Raw genomic sequence first — 17,086 nt, forward strand, 5'->3', positions numbered from 1 at the left:
ATTGTCTCTTTGCCATTTCACACATTGAAATGTACGTGCTGAAGTAAACGCTCCTTTCCCAGGAAAAACAGAAAATAGTTGTTCTAATTAACTCATACCTTAGAAATCCCGTTCACTAGCAGCAAAACAGAATAAATTAGCTCTTCACCCACGATCAGGCAGTGAAGAAAAGCTTTATTTAAAAGCCAGGTATATTGTTCCAGCGAAGTGCAAGCCAATGACTTCAAGTAACATTTACTTTGGCAACCTCACACAAATCAAGATCACCCATTCTGCCTTCAAAAAGGGATTTTGGATCAACCACAATAATGAGACATTGTTCATTCCAAGTATGCCAGTTCACACAAATCTGGTTTTCAATACAGAAAGTCACAGACTAAAACTATTTCAATCCTCCTGGGAAGAAAATAAGCTTTTTGTGAAAGTTGGCAGTGTCCCTTGCCTTTTCTTCAGTTAAGAGAACAAAGTCGATGCAGGAGAGGTGGAACTCACCCTGCAAGAAATACCGTGAGAGCACAGAACAAACTGTGTTTTGCAGGGTTCTGTGAAGCAGAGCAAGTTGGGTGAGTGAAGCAGCATCTGCCTTCCCATTACTCCCTGAAACAGAGCCCGACCAGCTCTAGCTCACACCACACTGGCTCTCTCAAATCCTCCTCCCTTCCAAGCCCAATATGCTGTGTGCTGCACTTCTCCATTTCTGAGGAGCTCTTTTCACAACCAATCACAACTCTGAATTTCAGGATTAGAAACATTTCAAAGGCAGTTGGGTTAAATCTTCCTATCCTCTCCTATTTAAAAATCAGCCTTAATCACTGCTTACACACAGTAAGCTTTGGTAATCTTCATGCAAATGTATTTGGGTGTTAATTCCTGGGACAGGTAATAGAGATGGATGTTCTTTCAGTAACTAGAGAATTTTCCTTGAGCTAATTGAAAACAGGCATATTTTGAGAAATGCATTCTACTGCCAATAGTCTAGCAGGGAGGCAATGCAAGAATGATTTATGAGCTGTGAATATCATGTAAATCTGTCGTCAAGTAAAAGGTTCATCTCTGCACAGAATAACTTCAAGTACTCAATTATCAACACTCTTAATTTTACATATTTCCTAACAAAGCAAAAAAACCTACTGCATACCCCAGCCCTTTCACAGAGGTTATCACATACCAAGTGAATGGGTATCACTTATATCTAAATGCAGCCAGAAAACCAAGGCTCAATTAAAACATTCTTAAATTAGATTATTTCATGTTTTCTCCAAGTCTTTTACCGTCCCATTTTCACATTACTTTAGCATTCACCACTTACTTTGTGGCCCAAGGGGAAGGCAACAGTTAGTCAATCCTGGAAGCTAAAAGAGCTTTTTCATCTATAACAGCTGCTGTATACCTCCTCTTTTTACTGCCTGTTCCAGCAAGCTTTTTAAAATTCATTTCAATTTGAGGCCTGCATATTACAGAGACAAGAAAAAAACCTTTTTCTAGGAAACTTTCAATAAGTGTCAAGCACTTGAACAACTATCCTGATTCTTGATGGAATTACATTCCCCAACTTCTTCTGAGGCACGCACAGTCTTCTTTTGTTTTTCATTTAGGAGAAACTACTCTTGAGCATCTGGATCTCTCAGGTATCTTGTGTCTATCACAACTTTACTTCAAGTAAAGCTGAAGCTATTCTATCTGCACATACTCAGTCTCCTAGCCAGATGCAAGCTCTAACCACACTGAACACAGCAGATGACTATTTGTATAGCTGCAGGCAAGTCTGCATATATCAATGGCTGAAAGTCCATTCAATGAGGAAATGAATTTTTTTTTCCCCTAATGAAAAACCACACTAAATACTTTAGTAACCATATTAGAATCTTTAATTTAAATAAAAAAGTTTTGGTATTTGGTGACCACCAAATTGGTTGGACAGCACTGCCCATGAAAAAAACCTGGGCTTGCAAGTTCATTTTCCTTGTTTGTGCCTAGTGGAAAATACAGTTTAGTCTCTCAAGGTACAGAATATGCCTAAATCCTTCACCAGCACCTCCAAGAGACTTAGGAAAGGAGTGGTGCTGATTAGCTCTGGAAGTCCTGTCAGAAAGCAGGCACAGAAGAGCAAGAAACACAACAGAGTATTAGCAAGTTGAGGGGGAAAAGAAAGTCTGTTTTCGTAATTGGTGAGTTTTGCATGCCCATTTTAACTCATAAACAGTGGGCTGTGATGATGAATGTGGCATTGTACTCAGCATGGTAGGAGATTACAAACTGCTTTAGTGAGGGTCTTTGGGAGTTGTCCCATAATTTGGCAGTAAATCAGGCAGGACGAAGATGAGGCACGGCTGAACGCAGCAACAAACAGACTAGAGAGGCTCCACACGCTACTACTATCATTTCTTCACAAGTCATTTGTAAAATGACTGCTTCATTTACTTCTGCTGTAAACAAAGATTTGACCCTGGCATCATATCTGGCTGAAGAGAAGTATTAACAAAGCTCTGAATACTCTCCAAGACCATGACTCTTGATTTCAGCCCTCTACACTCAGCAAACACTCAAACATGATGCCTAAAGCACTTTGGAGCTTGACAAGAATTGGAATTTGCATCCAAGAGTCAAATTTCAGAAATCTCAGTACAAAACTTTGGTACTAGATAATTAAAAGCCACATGTGTATGCATGCACATGAATATGGATGGCTCCAGGCAGAAATGGACAGATCTGCTTTTGAAATGCTGATCCTTCAGGATTTAATTTCAAAACTCTGTTGGGTTTTTTTTTCCCCAAAGCAGTTAAAACAGCTAATTTGTAATTAAATGCTCGCTTGCAGTTTGCTAATGGTGAGAAGTTACACTCGCCAGAGACTCGGTCCTGAGAAGAGGTCAGTGTACACAGCCAGTACAGCACAGGGACCAACTCAGCAACTCAGCATATTAACAGCAATATACACTTCAGAACTGTAATTGCTATCCAAAACCTATTAATTTTGAAGGGATTCTTACAAATCCATAATTACAGAAAGGCAAATCCTCATCATAAAGCAGTGAAAACTATATTCACACAGTCCTAGAGGGAGCACTTTCAGCGGCTTGGCTCATTAGAAATGTATTCTTGCATTAAACACGAATATCAAAGACAAATATTAATGCAATACCTCAGAGCCAGGCTGAAAACTGCATTACAGCAGGGAAGATGTAGCTATTTAATTGGATCTTCTATCCCTGCACAGTGGAAGGCAACTGGAGCCCAGTGATGGCGTTTTGCATTCCTTTTCAGGTATCTAGGATTTCATAATGAGCTGTGCTTTTCTCCAAAACCCACACCATCTATACCATGCAACACCTGAGAATATTGTGCATCAACCTTACCACAGTGATCAGGAAGATAATCCATTTATTCTTCTACTATCCAGTCGCCTGAGCACAAAAGGACTGGAAACCTCAACAGTACTTGCTGCTGCTTTTCCTTCTAACTTGGCATTTCCTTAGCACAGCTTCAGTGCAAAAGAAGAAAGCAAACCACCTCAGATGTTTTGCTGGAAAAGGAATATGGCTATGAACAAAGGTTAAAACTGAGAACTTGAAACTGCTCAGCAGAGGTGTGGCTGCTGAAACCTGACATAGTTGCGTCACCAAGATTTTACTTTGGCAAACACAGCTTCCTGAATTCAAACAAATCATAGACAGAACTATCTTTTGTTCCAGCAATAAGCAATTATTGCACAGATGTGCTTTCAAGGTCACTAGCGGGAAGAGTAAACTACACCAGGATGTGTCAGTCATAAGTAATGCTTTAAAAAAGTTAACACCAAGCAATACATATTTAAAGCCTTCCACACTTAGCAGGAGACAAAGTGCTTACTTCCTTCCAACTGACCATGCATAAACATGAACAAAAATACCCTTAAAAAAGGCAATTAATATTTCATAGGCTCATATTATTCTCTATTACACCTAATTTTTAACATTCATTACAACCAAAATTACTTTTTATTACTCTGGCAAAATAAAACAAAATTAAATGTATCTTGTTTTAATGACTTTGGTAGAAGAAAATGTTGCCTTCAAAACCATTTTAAGAGAAAAATATTAAACAGGGACTTATTTTTCTTCAGAACTCTACTGCAAAAGAAGCATTTTTGTATTTGTTAGTGTAAGGCTATGTAAGCTATATCAGAACAATTAAAAGCACGAGAGCACTTTAATTACAAGTACTGCTGTATTTATGTTAATAAAAACATTTACTTCTAAAAAATGTAATGTCAAAGGTTTCAACCGTTCCTAAAAATGTCACTTAATTCTTTTCAGGAGAGCAATAAATGCATTCAGATTACCATTGACAAAAACAGGCCTAAAGAAAAAAACCACAAAGAAAAGCCAGTTTTAAAAACAGACATGGCACAGAGAGCATAAAGAAAAGAAACACAAGAGCTTTAGAAGAGATACAAAGCACCCTTCTTAAGGATGTTAAAACAACTTCATTAAGAATGAGGAGGAAGATCATCCCACTTTGGTCTGGCAGGGAGGTCTTACACCCTTCTTGAAGTAGGCTGCTGATGCCTGAGGTTAGATAAGAGACACTGGACTAGACAGAAAACAGCATGTTCTCACACTGAAGGTCACTAGGTGTGTGGAAGCTCCTACTATGGGCATAATATTAACAAAATGGTTATTAACGTATTAACAACATAATGGTTAAAAACAGCAGTTTCTTTTAACTCACCTGCCTTGGCATCCTTCAGTTACAACAAACTGAATATTGTCAACTGAATACCTAGTGAAAATGAAGAAAATTATGTGATTCCTGGGGGCTTTTTGCCTTGGACCAATGCATGAGCTGTCACGTCTAATGCTTTGATAGATGTAACTATATCTCAGAATGTACACCCATACATCAGCTTTACTGTGCTTCAGACAATGCACCACTACCCAAACATTACAGGAGCATTTTCTTAAGACACTGTTCACCCGTGATTGCTATATTTAAAAATGCTTTCAAGGCACCTAACACGGGCAAATCATTACTGAATATCTCACAGAGTACCAAGCAGAAGAAAACAACTTGACCTGTTAGATTTACTGCCTTCAGTGAACACACTGTCTCTCAATGCACACACACACGTGAACAATGATTAACTCCCGTAATTCAGTGCAAACAGTAATAAAAGACAGGTTTCTTCCCCCAGGCAGAGAAGTCCAAGTTAAAGCCCCTTCCTTTCGCAAGCCTCAGAAACATGTATTGAGATAACACTTTGGCACAGGGCCTCGCCTTGCCCCAAGTACTTTACATACAGACTTTGAAGTGTGGGGTTTCTACTTGAACACATCTGCAGAAGCAATTCACACATCAAGGATTTACACATACCCCTCTAGGTAAAAAAAACATCACTAATCCACTATAAATGCAATAGGCATGTAAACTGCTTTGCAGATGTGCTCTGTAACACACAGTGAATGAGAGAAGAATACTTGTTAAGTGCATTATAAAGTTTAAAGCCCATCTGAAAAAGTATCTCATAGCATTTGATGCTTACTAATAGGATTTAACCTGACCATCAAATATTTAAAAAAAAGGTTTATTTCACAGGTATGAATTACAGAACTCCCTGTGCCACAGGAGGGAGACACAACCACCAGCCACCATCTGCCCTAGATTAGATGGAAATCTCAAGGAGCGACCAGGAAATACAACATGCTCAACCTGATTTCAACTAACTTACATTTCTCTTTAGTAAGAGAAGAAAAAAGCCAACACTTGTATTTGACAACTTCAGGACTGACTCTCGTACACCACACTGTGCTCAGCCCCCAGATTTTTATTTGCATATTTGAGATGGAAATTCATGTGCTATGGGGCACATCTCAACTCCTGGCAAGTTTTTTCCCTGGTGACAGCAGTGGCTGCAAAGCAGGCAGAATTGGGCAGATGAAAGCATTGTGGCTCCAACAGATACCAGTTCTTGGAAGCACTTGAACAGCTAAGGCAGTTCAGTTTCCAGCCAGAGCAATCCCTTTTTAATTCTGTTTATTTTCACAGAGATAACAGCCCGCATCATCTCCATTGATGCTACAGCCTCAGAGCAGCTTCTTAAACGTTGGAGAGACATACTCATACATTCATAAGACAAACAGTCCCTAATGATTTTCCCAAGCACAAGTCAAACAAGATACGAGTCAAAGCATTTGATTTGGGCATTGTGTTTGTCTGTGTGTTGCAGGGGGCAAGGTTAGTTGTTTTTATTGTCTGCTTCTTTAAAAGGAAGTAAATGAATGTTCGTCCCATCACCCCTGACACACACTGAGGTCACAAGTTGTCTATGTGGTAGGGCTGTACCTCAGAAAACCATTAAATCTGGTGAGACTACTGGTGAATCTATCCTACACCATGTATCAGAAAAGGGGAATGAATTTTCTTCCTCATTTTTGTTGGTAACACATTCAGACATACTTTATTCTGGAGGGGGCTGAGAGGCAAGAACAACAAAAACTAAAAACCACACCTCTGAAATTGGCCAACGCCCAAACCCATGATAATTCCACACTTTTCTAAAAGCAAAATGTTGTTTACTGTAACACCTCCTACTTGCCACTCATACAAATGTCTAAATCGTCTGAATTCTCAGAAGAGTTCTCAGCTTCAGTGGCCTCTGAAAGTGGCCTTGTTCAATGTAAACACTGATTCTGTGAGAACAAGGATAAGGAAAAAAAAGTGGGTGGGAGTATTTCCTCTTCCTTGGATTTAGTTTGTCTGAGTGTTCATTGTTCACAGGAGATGCTCTACCTTTCCATTGTCTCATACATTTTCCCCACCCCCTTTTTTTTTTTTTTTTTTTGATACCTTGGAGACAAGCACTAAGATAAAGCATTCAGTTTTCCTCCATGTACTTAAAATTTGGCTGCCCAATTCAGGATTTAGAATCTACATCAAGGTCCTCTTTTATCTGTAAACTCATGTTTGTCCTGCCCCCTTGCTCCACAAGTTAAGACAGTAATTAAGCCTCTGTAAATCCTATTAGTCCAACATGCTGTCCTTGTCTCCTCGTTGCTCACTCACACTGCTTCATCAGGTTACTCTATATTTTCTCATAAACTTGCCTAGCTTTAACCAAATAACTAACTTTTCTTATTCTTTTTGTTCTTTCACCATGTTGCTCACACTGACAGCAAAAATGGACGTTTGGAACAAAACAATCTCATCACCCCTGACTTCTACCAGAATTCTTTGGCATATCCAAATTGGTCACAACATTTGGCTGTGTTTCAATGTACCAGCTTGAGTATCGTTTTATTCAACAGCCTAAAGTATGACAGTGATTCCCTCTCATTGACAAAAAAACCACCACACCATCAAACAAACAGAACAAAACATCTCTACAGAATTAGATAGCCCCACATAACTTTTTCCTTTAACTATCTATTGGAGAAGGAACTATTTCACTTCCTATTTTTGTACAGTAACACATTGCAAAGCAGACCATCTGCTTCATAGACTTCTCACCCTTCTGATTTCCTTCCCATACATTTGCCTGATGTACTTTATGGCTTTCTGAATTGGTTTCGTTAGGGTTGAATTCCCCTTTTCCGAAGGGCGTCTGTTGACTCAGCCTTGATGTGCTGCTCTCTCTTCCTGCTTCCCTTTTGTCTTTTTTTTTTTTTACCCCCTCCAGACATATGTATCCTTTCTGAGACCGGATGTTACTTAAACTTTTATGACCTAAATTTAATTATTCAAGGTTCTTTGCTTCCCAAGTCAAACTGTTGATGGCACACTTCTATCTGAAGGGGTAGGCAGACAGGAATTAAGCTCCTTCCTCCACACATCCACTGGGCTTGTTTGGGCAGTGCAGGGCTGAGTTGTCAGCTCAGGGTGATCACTTTAGCAGTACTCTTTTATCTCATATTTAGGAAAATATCTAGAAAAACTTCTCACATATTAAAAACAAACAACATGTCTTAATTTCCTCTAACACAAAGATTTTAGAAATATTTTTGACTCAGAGATAATCTGCTTTTATTTTAAATAATGGACAGAAGATAGAAGAGGAAGACCTTCCTAATTTTTTTCTCATCACAGCTGGCATGTCTAAGTTTAGATAATTACAACTGATGTAGCAGAACCTTGCCAACCCCAATCAGCTGCCTCTGTACTTACTGCATACGAAAGGCAGGCATTCAAAACTGCAGGAACCTGTTAAAGCAGGTTGTGCAGTTCAGCTCATCTTTCCAGATAAGTACATACTGCTGAAATTCCCTAAATAACTTTTAACACAGGATTATATAAAACAGTTCTTATGCAGGCAAAAAAATACTGCTCCTTCATACTCAGTGTGGTAAGGAACACAGAGTAGCAGAACACAAAAAAGGAAAAGTGTCATACCAAATTAAGAGTTCTAAAATTCTATGGCTAATCAGAATTAAGTATGAGAAAATGTTCCATTAACCATAAACAAAAACAAACAAAAAACCCAAATAAAACCCAACAAAAACAAAAAAAACTCACCCCAAACTCTAAGATACACAACTCTAATTATACCTCTGATACTCTATGTTTCAATAACTAGTTAAGGCTGGGAACATTCATTTTGTAGATTAAGTACTTTTCAAAGACTCTGCACTATACATTAAAAAATTGAGGTAAAGAGCAATGGGCTCATGATTAAACCCCTTGTAATATAATTTGATGTAAAATTCAAACCACAACAAAAAAAATTAAATAAATATGAATCAACATTTGATTAACTGTAGACCAGTGAAGTTCATGAGAACATCAAAAGCCAATTAGATGCATCATTTCTACTCTGCACATTTATAAATGAATTTGGTTTTAATACAGTTTAACAGAGTACGAATGGTAATTTCAGGCTCCTGTACATGGCAGTATCCAGACACCTTTAATTATTTAGAGACAAAAATCTATTTTGCACTTGTGAATCTATTCTGTGGACTACACTTAAATTGAAATTTTGATTCAAGTAATGAAAATGATTATCATGAAATACCCTCAATTCTTTGTCTCAATTCACTTTGGTAGATGTGCCAGACTTTTACAAATGCTCAGACAGAAATGTCAGCTCTCTATGCAAGTTTTGAAAGCACACACACATCTTCCTTAAAACAAACAAACAAAAACCCCAATACCAAACAAACAAAAAAACACCAAAAAAAAAAATCTTATTCAGAGTTAGTTTCTGTTTAACATTTCAGAGGGTGAAGACCACCTGTTTCATGGCTACCTACTCCCTGATTCCAAGACAGGAATAAACCACCTGAGTAAAACTGCAACTGTGCCTCTTCTGCAGTATTAGAATCATACTCTAAAACATTTCATTCAGCTGTTTCTTCTTTTAATCCGAGTTAAATGTAGTCCTGTTTATTCAAGCACACATATTCCACAGGTCAGTACCTTCCCAACAAAGTAACATACAGTACAGCCTACCACTGCTGTCTACTGATGCTTTTTAAAGCAATCCTACTCTGCAAGTTGTGTTTGCAGTGTATTTCCAGCAGCTGGGTCACTCAAGTCAGAGTTCAGATATTTGTACACATTTCTAAACCCACTTCTGTCATCCCAAGAAATGCCAGATGAAGATCACAGCAGTAAGTACTGGACAGACAAAAGGACACAGGGACTTGACAGAAAAGGTTTAGAGTTTTGGCCAGTTGCCACCTGTTTTAGAAGAAATGAGAGAAGCACAGGAACGAGCAGGGATGTACCACCCTAAACAAGGTCCAACCAAGGGGATGAATGCCTCAAAGGAAATACGTGCATGAAACAGCACAAGCAAACTTGTGTGTGCATATGACTATCTTAACAGACATGAATGGCATTTTCATTGCTTTCTCTTCTTTTAATTTACACCTAAAAAAAACCGGCAGTGAGAAACAGAACAGAAAATAAATACAAGTCTCAAACACTGAAGCTGACAGTTCATTTATGGACGGTATACTTTCATCTCACATCTCCAAGCTAAGCCTTAAACACTTAGGTCAATAGCTACTTAGCCTACTGGAAACCCCATTCATGCCCCTTCTTAAGTATTAATTATATTAAGGCAACACACAAAATTCACCAAAGCAGAGAACAAAAAATATTATTCTACAACTAAAGCAGAAGAGAAAAAAGGAATGCACAGTTACTTTTAAGCACTTCTGTGGAAGTTGTGAAAGATACTACATACTACAGTCCCTTAGTCAACTTATGAGCAAGTACAAGCAATAATGTATAATTGGTATTTGGGATGCATTTATTGCTGATTTTCCAAGAGATTGTCTCTAGTATACAGAATTAAAGAGACTTGTGATTTCAGATTAGTCCTGTTAGAGTAAGTTAAAACGAAAAGTATCTCAGTGAGTCCTTTCATGAAATGGGCTCATTTTGCTCCACTGCCAATATAAAAAATATTAGAAGCTGTATCTCAACATTGATTCAAACATCAACAAGTGCAACAACCCATTCAACTTGGAAAAGTTACAGTAACACCTTTTTTACAAGGTCTCTCCTCCCTTAACAGCAAACTTAAGTCACACAGTGATCTTTCCCTTACCCTGTACCAAATTTCTTAACTTCTTTTTTGTCCTGCCCAGTAAACAGGTAATAAGACTGCATCATGTCCAAAGTAAGCAATAAAATAAGCTTTGACTTTCCAAAACTCCAAAACATCTATATACAACTTCACTTGTAAAAAAATCCAAATACACAAAAAAAGGAATCAATGCACACCCATTAAAAAAAAAAAAATTCACATGACACATTCATTCTCCAATTCCCCTCCCTGTGAAACAAAGAAACCCAAGAAAGTAGATGGACACATAAATAACCTTTCCAGAAAGCACATATTTAATTAGACCAGCACTTGTGCTGAATCAATCAAATTCAAAGTACTACATTTTAGTTAAAGCTAACGCTGCCTCTTCTCCTCCACACAAACAATCCAAATTCCCTCTGAATTTAGACCAGTGCATAAAAGTAGATGTGTTATTTTATAAACTGAATGATATTATTTGTGTGTCCATACATGAGGGGGGGGGGGGGGGGGTTAAGCTTGCTGAAAGCTGATGCAACACACAAAATGAACATCTTCCTTTCTTATTTTTAGCATGGGGATCCAACTGCTGCCCCACGCTACATCAAGGGAACATGAAAATAATCTTCTAGTAAGGAAGAATTCTGCATGCTCACTAGACAGGATAATTACACTGCCTGTACAGTACATGCTAATTGTACTTGGCTACAGACAATTAAACAAATACACTCAGAGGCTCTCCATCTGACTTTCAAGCCACATACAGTGAAATTCACATTTTATAAATATTTAACTGGAAGTAAAAATGGTAAGGCTTATCACAGCTTCATGCAACCAAATCAATTAACAATAGAAACCCTTAAGACAATACAGGTAAGGGAAGCTTGCAATTACTCACAAAAACCTAACTGGAACAGACTGCAACGCAATTTCCCAGCTTCTGGAGCAAGTGCCCACATGATCTCACCAAATCTCGCCAACAAAGAGGAAGAAGCTGCTAGTCCCTGCCAGGAGCTTGTTTTAAGTACCTGCCTGCACCTGGGGAAACAAAAAGATTCAGCAGCCAAGCCAGAGGAGCAGAGGGATGGAGTAGAGCAAGAGACAATGGTGGAAAAAATGCCAGCATAGCACGGGAAGATTTCCAGCTCTTCAGTTCTGATGCTACAAAGTATTACTTGCAGTCTGACCTTTATTTATATGTAGTCACACAAACGTTCAAACTTCAGTTAGCACTTAAAAACACTGAGGAAAGTAGTGGGAATTTCTGTGTTTCTCTTTTGCTCTGTGGTAAATGCACAGTGACTGCAATGCCAGTTGGATGAATCTCAGGGACTGAAGCTGAATTGCTTTGTCTCTACTCAACCCCACCAACTCCATCTAACAAACCCACAGACCAGGATCAAATTTTTATCACAAGCTTTTTGTGCTTATTTCTAACAGCACAAAAGACAAATTAACCAAAAGCTCGATACGAGTGTTCCTCAAACTGATGCAGCTGCACAGTAATGACCAGGTGACTAATAATTATTATAATAGCAATTATATTCTCAAAAATTATTTGATTTTTAAATTTCACTCAGACTGACAGACTAACATGTTTGAAGCACTTTTTTAACTGCAAATCTAAGGCTGTACCCAGGGGCACAGATGAACTTCAGAACTACCTAAAGGTTAGTGGTTTCCTCCAACCTAAAGTTACTGACTTGTGTCAGAAACTCAAAGATTGCACTTGATCTTTACTAGGTCACCACAAAGACCAAGATTTCCAATGATTCTGTACAGCGAAAACAGAACACATGATTTGTCCCTGGGGCATCATAAGGGAAATTCCCAACTCCGTGCAAGCTTTTCCCTCTCAAAACCCTGCCCCAATTTTCCCCAACACCAAAGTCCTCTCTCACTGAAACAACAGTTTACGGTGAACTTGCAGCTCCTTCCAGCAGATACACCTTGCTGCTCAATTCCATATTCAACTACTGCAAGGTGAGTTTCAGGCAACATGTACAGAAAGCAGGGGAAAAAAAAAAAGCCCCTCCCAAAAGCACCAAAACCCAAAAAGAAACAAAACGAAGAATAAAACCAAACAACAAAAAACAACAACAACAAAAAAGCGCAAAACCCACCCACTTTCCACTGTCAACAATGGAAAAAGTTTTAAAAAGATAAACATCTTCCTTTAGGTTAAACTAGATTGCAAGTTGACAGCTGTCACTTTTTCCCTGTATTTGACAGCAGATTATTTTCAGAAGCATCACTGCTCCTCAAGGTATGGTGAACAGGCTTCTACTCAGAACTGAAGGTGTTCTTTTTATTGTAAGTGCTCCTGCTGGCATCAATCCAGCACCTTAAACAATTGATCCAGCACCTATACATCCAGCACCTTAAGCAACTGATCATTATATTCTGTGCTTCCAGCAAACTTGAGTGTTTAAGAATAAAAGGTCAATGCACCTCCACTTGCATTTATATTTTTTTACATCTGACAAGTCAATGTCTCTAGTACCATGCACAGCTGTATAAATTCATATCTGGAATTTTTTCCACATTCATTCCAATAATTCTTAGGTTTTTATTTTCCTTACACAAAAAAAAAAAAGAAAAGAAAAAAAAGGCTATTTGGAAAAAAGTGTTCCACAGCTCTTTATAACCTTCAAAAACATTGTAGCAACACTCAAGAAAAAAACAATCACATGCAGATTTTCAAGAACAATTTTTTGCTCATTTCCAGCACACTAGTTCTGATCTCTGCCACCAAATTTTCCTTTGCAGGTGATGTTCTGACCATTACATTTATGGCATACTGAAAATGTATGTTCATTCATCAAGGTGCCTCACAGAAGATACTTTTCTTTCCATTGATTGTGTGGAATTTAAGTCATCTACCAAACACTTGTCCACTAGCAAAGTCAACATACTCATGTATTTTTTGAAAATCAAAGCTGCTTGGCTTAATTAAAGGGCAAGCAAACTCACCTTTGGTTGTGCAAACCTTCTCAAGTTCAAAACAAACAAGAAAAGGAAAGAACATGTAAGTAATAATGGAGTGAGATTAGCAAAATTAATGCACTAAGGCACGATGTAAGGTTCACCTGGCTAATGCAGAGCTATGGGTATACATTTTAAATACAGTATACCTGTTTGAACACCCGTCTGTCAATGCAGCAGATTGTGGTGGGCACTGGGTGAGCTTGACAAGGAGGGGAAGGGGATGGAGAGGGAGGTGTTGGGGAGGAAGAGCAGGAAAAGAGGTAAAAAAATCTGTGCAATCACCACAACACAGGACTATGATACTAATCCTCCCTTAAGACGGGAGTGTTGGACTGAAGTATTTCTGCCTTAAGCTGCTGTGCAAAACTGGAAGCCCTGCTTCTGCCCACACAGCATTCTCCCCTATTTGCAATTCCATTCCTCACGCTTACACAGCGGGAAATCCTCCCCGAAGCTCAGCCATCCCTTTTTCCCGAGCTGGAAACACGCTCTCCCATCCCCGTTTTCCCCCTAGCAAGTTCACAGCTCCATGGTGTTCAGCTGTGACTCCCCAACACTCGCTCAAGTTGTCTCACTGCCCTGTAAAACAGGACCCCTGCCCCGGTCTCCAGCAAACCCTGCCCAGAGCTGGATCTCACAGCTCGGATGAGCCCAAGTGTTTCAGGACGGTTGTGCTTATAGACCTTGGGCTTATCCAAGCCAAACACAAGCTCATTTTCAGAGGAAGAACAGTTTACAAAACAAATTCTGAATAACAAACAATAATCTGCCATCACGTCGAGAAGAGAGTCTCACAAAGTGTAAAGAAAACAAAAAAGAGAAAAAGAAAAAAGTCGTACATTTAACAATTTTAAAACTTCAGTGAGTTTAAAGTAAAAATGATCTAAGAATAGTTCCAATATGCTGAACCCTCCTGATACTTTGTGGTTTTACTGTCGTGCATTCTCCTTAAAATCCCTCTTCCTCAACTGCTTTTCCTATACAGGGCCTCCACAAAAAGCCAGTGCAATAAAGCTTAAACAATGTAAATTAGTACTGAAAAAACCAATTGCAATTCTCCCTTTAGTTTCTTTTCAGTTCAAATCACTTTGAATGTACCACTTTCACAAATCTATACTGGTTGAACACAAAGAGATTCCTCTGCTGGACTGTTGGCTTTCCACAAACAACTCCCAATTCCTTCTTAAATGCAGTAATGCATTTTTAGAAGTCTACAATATTAACAATTTCCATTCCACTGTAAAGCTTTCCACTAATCTGTTTATTAAATCTGCATTGCTCAAATGTAAGGATTGGGTGAGAGAAGAAGATGTGTGATTATTTTTAGACATAGGATGAAACACTGACTGGGTCATCAGGCTCCAAATGGGGTGGTTGAGGTATAATGGTCCTATTGGCAGCTGATCCCAAGTGGTGCCCCTCATGGGTCAGTACCCAGGTCAATACTGCTTCATCTGGTCAAGGGGATGGACACACCCTCATCCTATTTAGGAGAAATCAATACCCCACTCCCAATGCAGTTTAAGGGAAAAATTCAGGTCACACACTGCATAAATAACTTCTGGGTTGAGTCACCAACCTGGAGGTATTTAAATGCCATGTAGACGTGTCACTAAGGGACATGGTCTAGGAGTGGACCCAGCAGTGCTGGATCTACGGTTGGACTCAACCTTAGAGGTCTTATCCTACCTAAACAATTCTATGAATCCATGACATCAACCTTGGGGAGGACTGAAATGTTGGGGCGTAGGGCTGCTGCTCCTCAGCATCAGGACAAACTAGAAAACTGGTTTGATAGAAGTCTCACAATATTCAGCAAAAACAAACACAGATGCAGCAGAGCAGGAAAATCCCAATGCAGATGCAAGACCACAGGAGTGCAGGCTGGCACCAGCACAAAGAAGCTGAAGATCCATGTAAATGAACTGGGAGAGGTCAGCAGGGGACCCTTGCAGCAGCCAGGGCCGCCCACACACTGGGCTGTCTGAGCAGGATTGCAGCCAACACGCTGGCAGAAATGATTATTCCCATCTGGGTGGCAGCTAGGCACATGTCCAGTTTGGTATCTCCCAGTACAGAGATTGCCCAGCTGGAGAGTCAATGGTAAGGAGGCTGCAGCACATCATGCAAGACCAGAGGCTGTGAGAAAAGTCAAAGCAGGATCCCATATAATTCTTCACTACAGTGGGGAGCAGGGACTACAGGAAAAAAGTGCATCAAACTCTCTTCAGAGGTGTAAAAGGAAGGGGCAACAAAGGAAACTCCAACTCAGCCACCTGTTTCAGCTTTTAAACACCCTCAATCCGGTTTTTTTTCTTTGTAGCTAGGTAAAGTTGTAACCTTTAGTTTCTTCTAGATATTCAATACTCAACTGGAGCAAGACCCAGAGTAACAGTGTCTTTGAAGCCATCACTGCTGGAGCTGGAGGGTGTTGGACCAGATGACCTCCAGTGGTTCCAACCTACATTTTTCAGTAATTCTATGATCTATTCTAGGACAGTATGCATGGTATAGGATTACAAATGTAATAAACCAGCAAGCCAAAACACATTGCCAGCCAAAATGCAAGAATAGAAGATACTACTCTACACTCTTTTGACATACCCTTGTCAGCAGATGCTCCAAAATGCTGTGTCAAAACTCATGGGAAAGGGGGGGAAAAAGGGGAAAAAAAAAAATCCAGAAAAGCAAACACAGTTGCTTTGACATATCTGTACATAAGGACTTCTACCTTAAATATGGCAGATCATCCCTTCCTGTGGCTCACCTTTGAGCAACACCACAGGTAACACAAATGCTGGTAGCACTGATCTGGCTCAAAGGGGAAAAAGCATCTGGGACAAAAGGTAAGTGTATTGCAAATGGAAATTTTTAGAGATTCCAGTTGCTGTTTTACTGCCACTAGAACCTACTCTGAAGTCACAATTCAATGACTGCTTTATTGATGTGTTTGAACAAATTCTGATGTCACTTATTAAATACATATGTATCACTCATTTTGTCTCAGTCAGAGGTACTTCTCTGCAGGACATCTTGAGGAAAACTAGGAGAAGAAATTTGTTTGTTTAAACAGAAGCATCTGATAGCCAGCCAAAGGCACAGTGAACAGTCTGTAACAAACAGCCCAGGGAAAACAGATTTTCTGTAACACAGCTGATACAACAAGCTCCCCTTCAATATAAATGTGGCACTGGCGTCTCGCAGAGCCAGTATGGCTGTGTTTGGGAATTGAGACCACTGGACATGCTGGGCCAGAAATTCAGCTGATATTAATCCCAGCTGATAAGAACCCCATCAAGAAGAGGGGATCTGGCCTGCTATGCTTTGGTTGCATATGTTGAAAAAACTCAAGTAGAATCTGATGTGATAACTTTGATTTACGCGGATGGACAGTCCTCCCGACAGAGTCTGTTAAGAACAGGGTAAGGGATTACTTGTTTCAATATCTGATAGTTTAAGCCAGAAGCTGACAGAATTTACCATCTCTCTGAAGAATATGAAACCAGTCCACTCTACACACATAGAATACAGAAGTAAAAATTACTTTTTGCTAATAAAAATAATTAAGATACTGTGTGTCTAAAGTTT

At 39.3% G+C, this 17,086-nt stretch overlaps 1 protein-coding gene across 2 annotated transcripts in view; it reads right to left on the reverse strand.

Annotated features, from left to right (window-relative positions):
- Window positions 1-17,086, reverse strand: part of EML4 (EMAP like 4) — a 149,100-nt gene that overhangs the window by 110,673 nt on the left and 21,341 nt on the right. Inside the window, exon 1 of one of the 2 annotated variants that reach the window (XM_048296814.1) lies at window positions 3,357-3,463. The exons of the other annotated variant lie outside the window; for it this stretch is intronic. Coding sequence (XP_048152771.1) covers window positions 3,357-3,381 — 25 coding nt within the window. The 5' untranslated portion in view covers window positions 3,382-3,463. Of the gene's footprint in view, window positions 1-3,356; window positions 3,464-17,086 lie in introns of those variants that run through there. 2 annotated transcript variants of the gene reach the window in all.

The sequence above is a fragment of the Corvus hawaiiensis genome, chromosome 3, assembly GCF_020740725.1.
Source record: "Corvus hawaiiensis isolate bCorHaw1 chromosome 3, bCorHaw1.pri.cur, whole genome shotgun sequence".
NCBI classification, from domain to species: domain Eukaryota; kingdom Metazoa; phylum Chordata; class Aves; order Passeriformes; family Corvidae; genus Corvus; species Corvus hawaiiensis.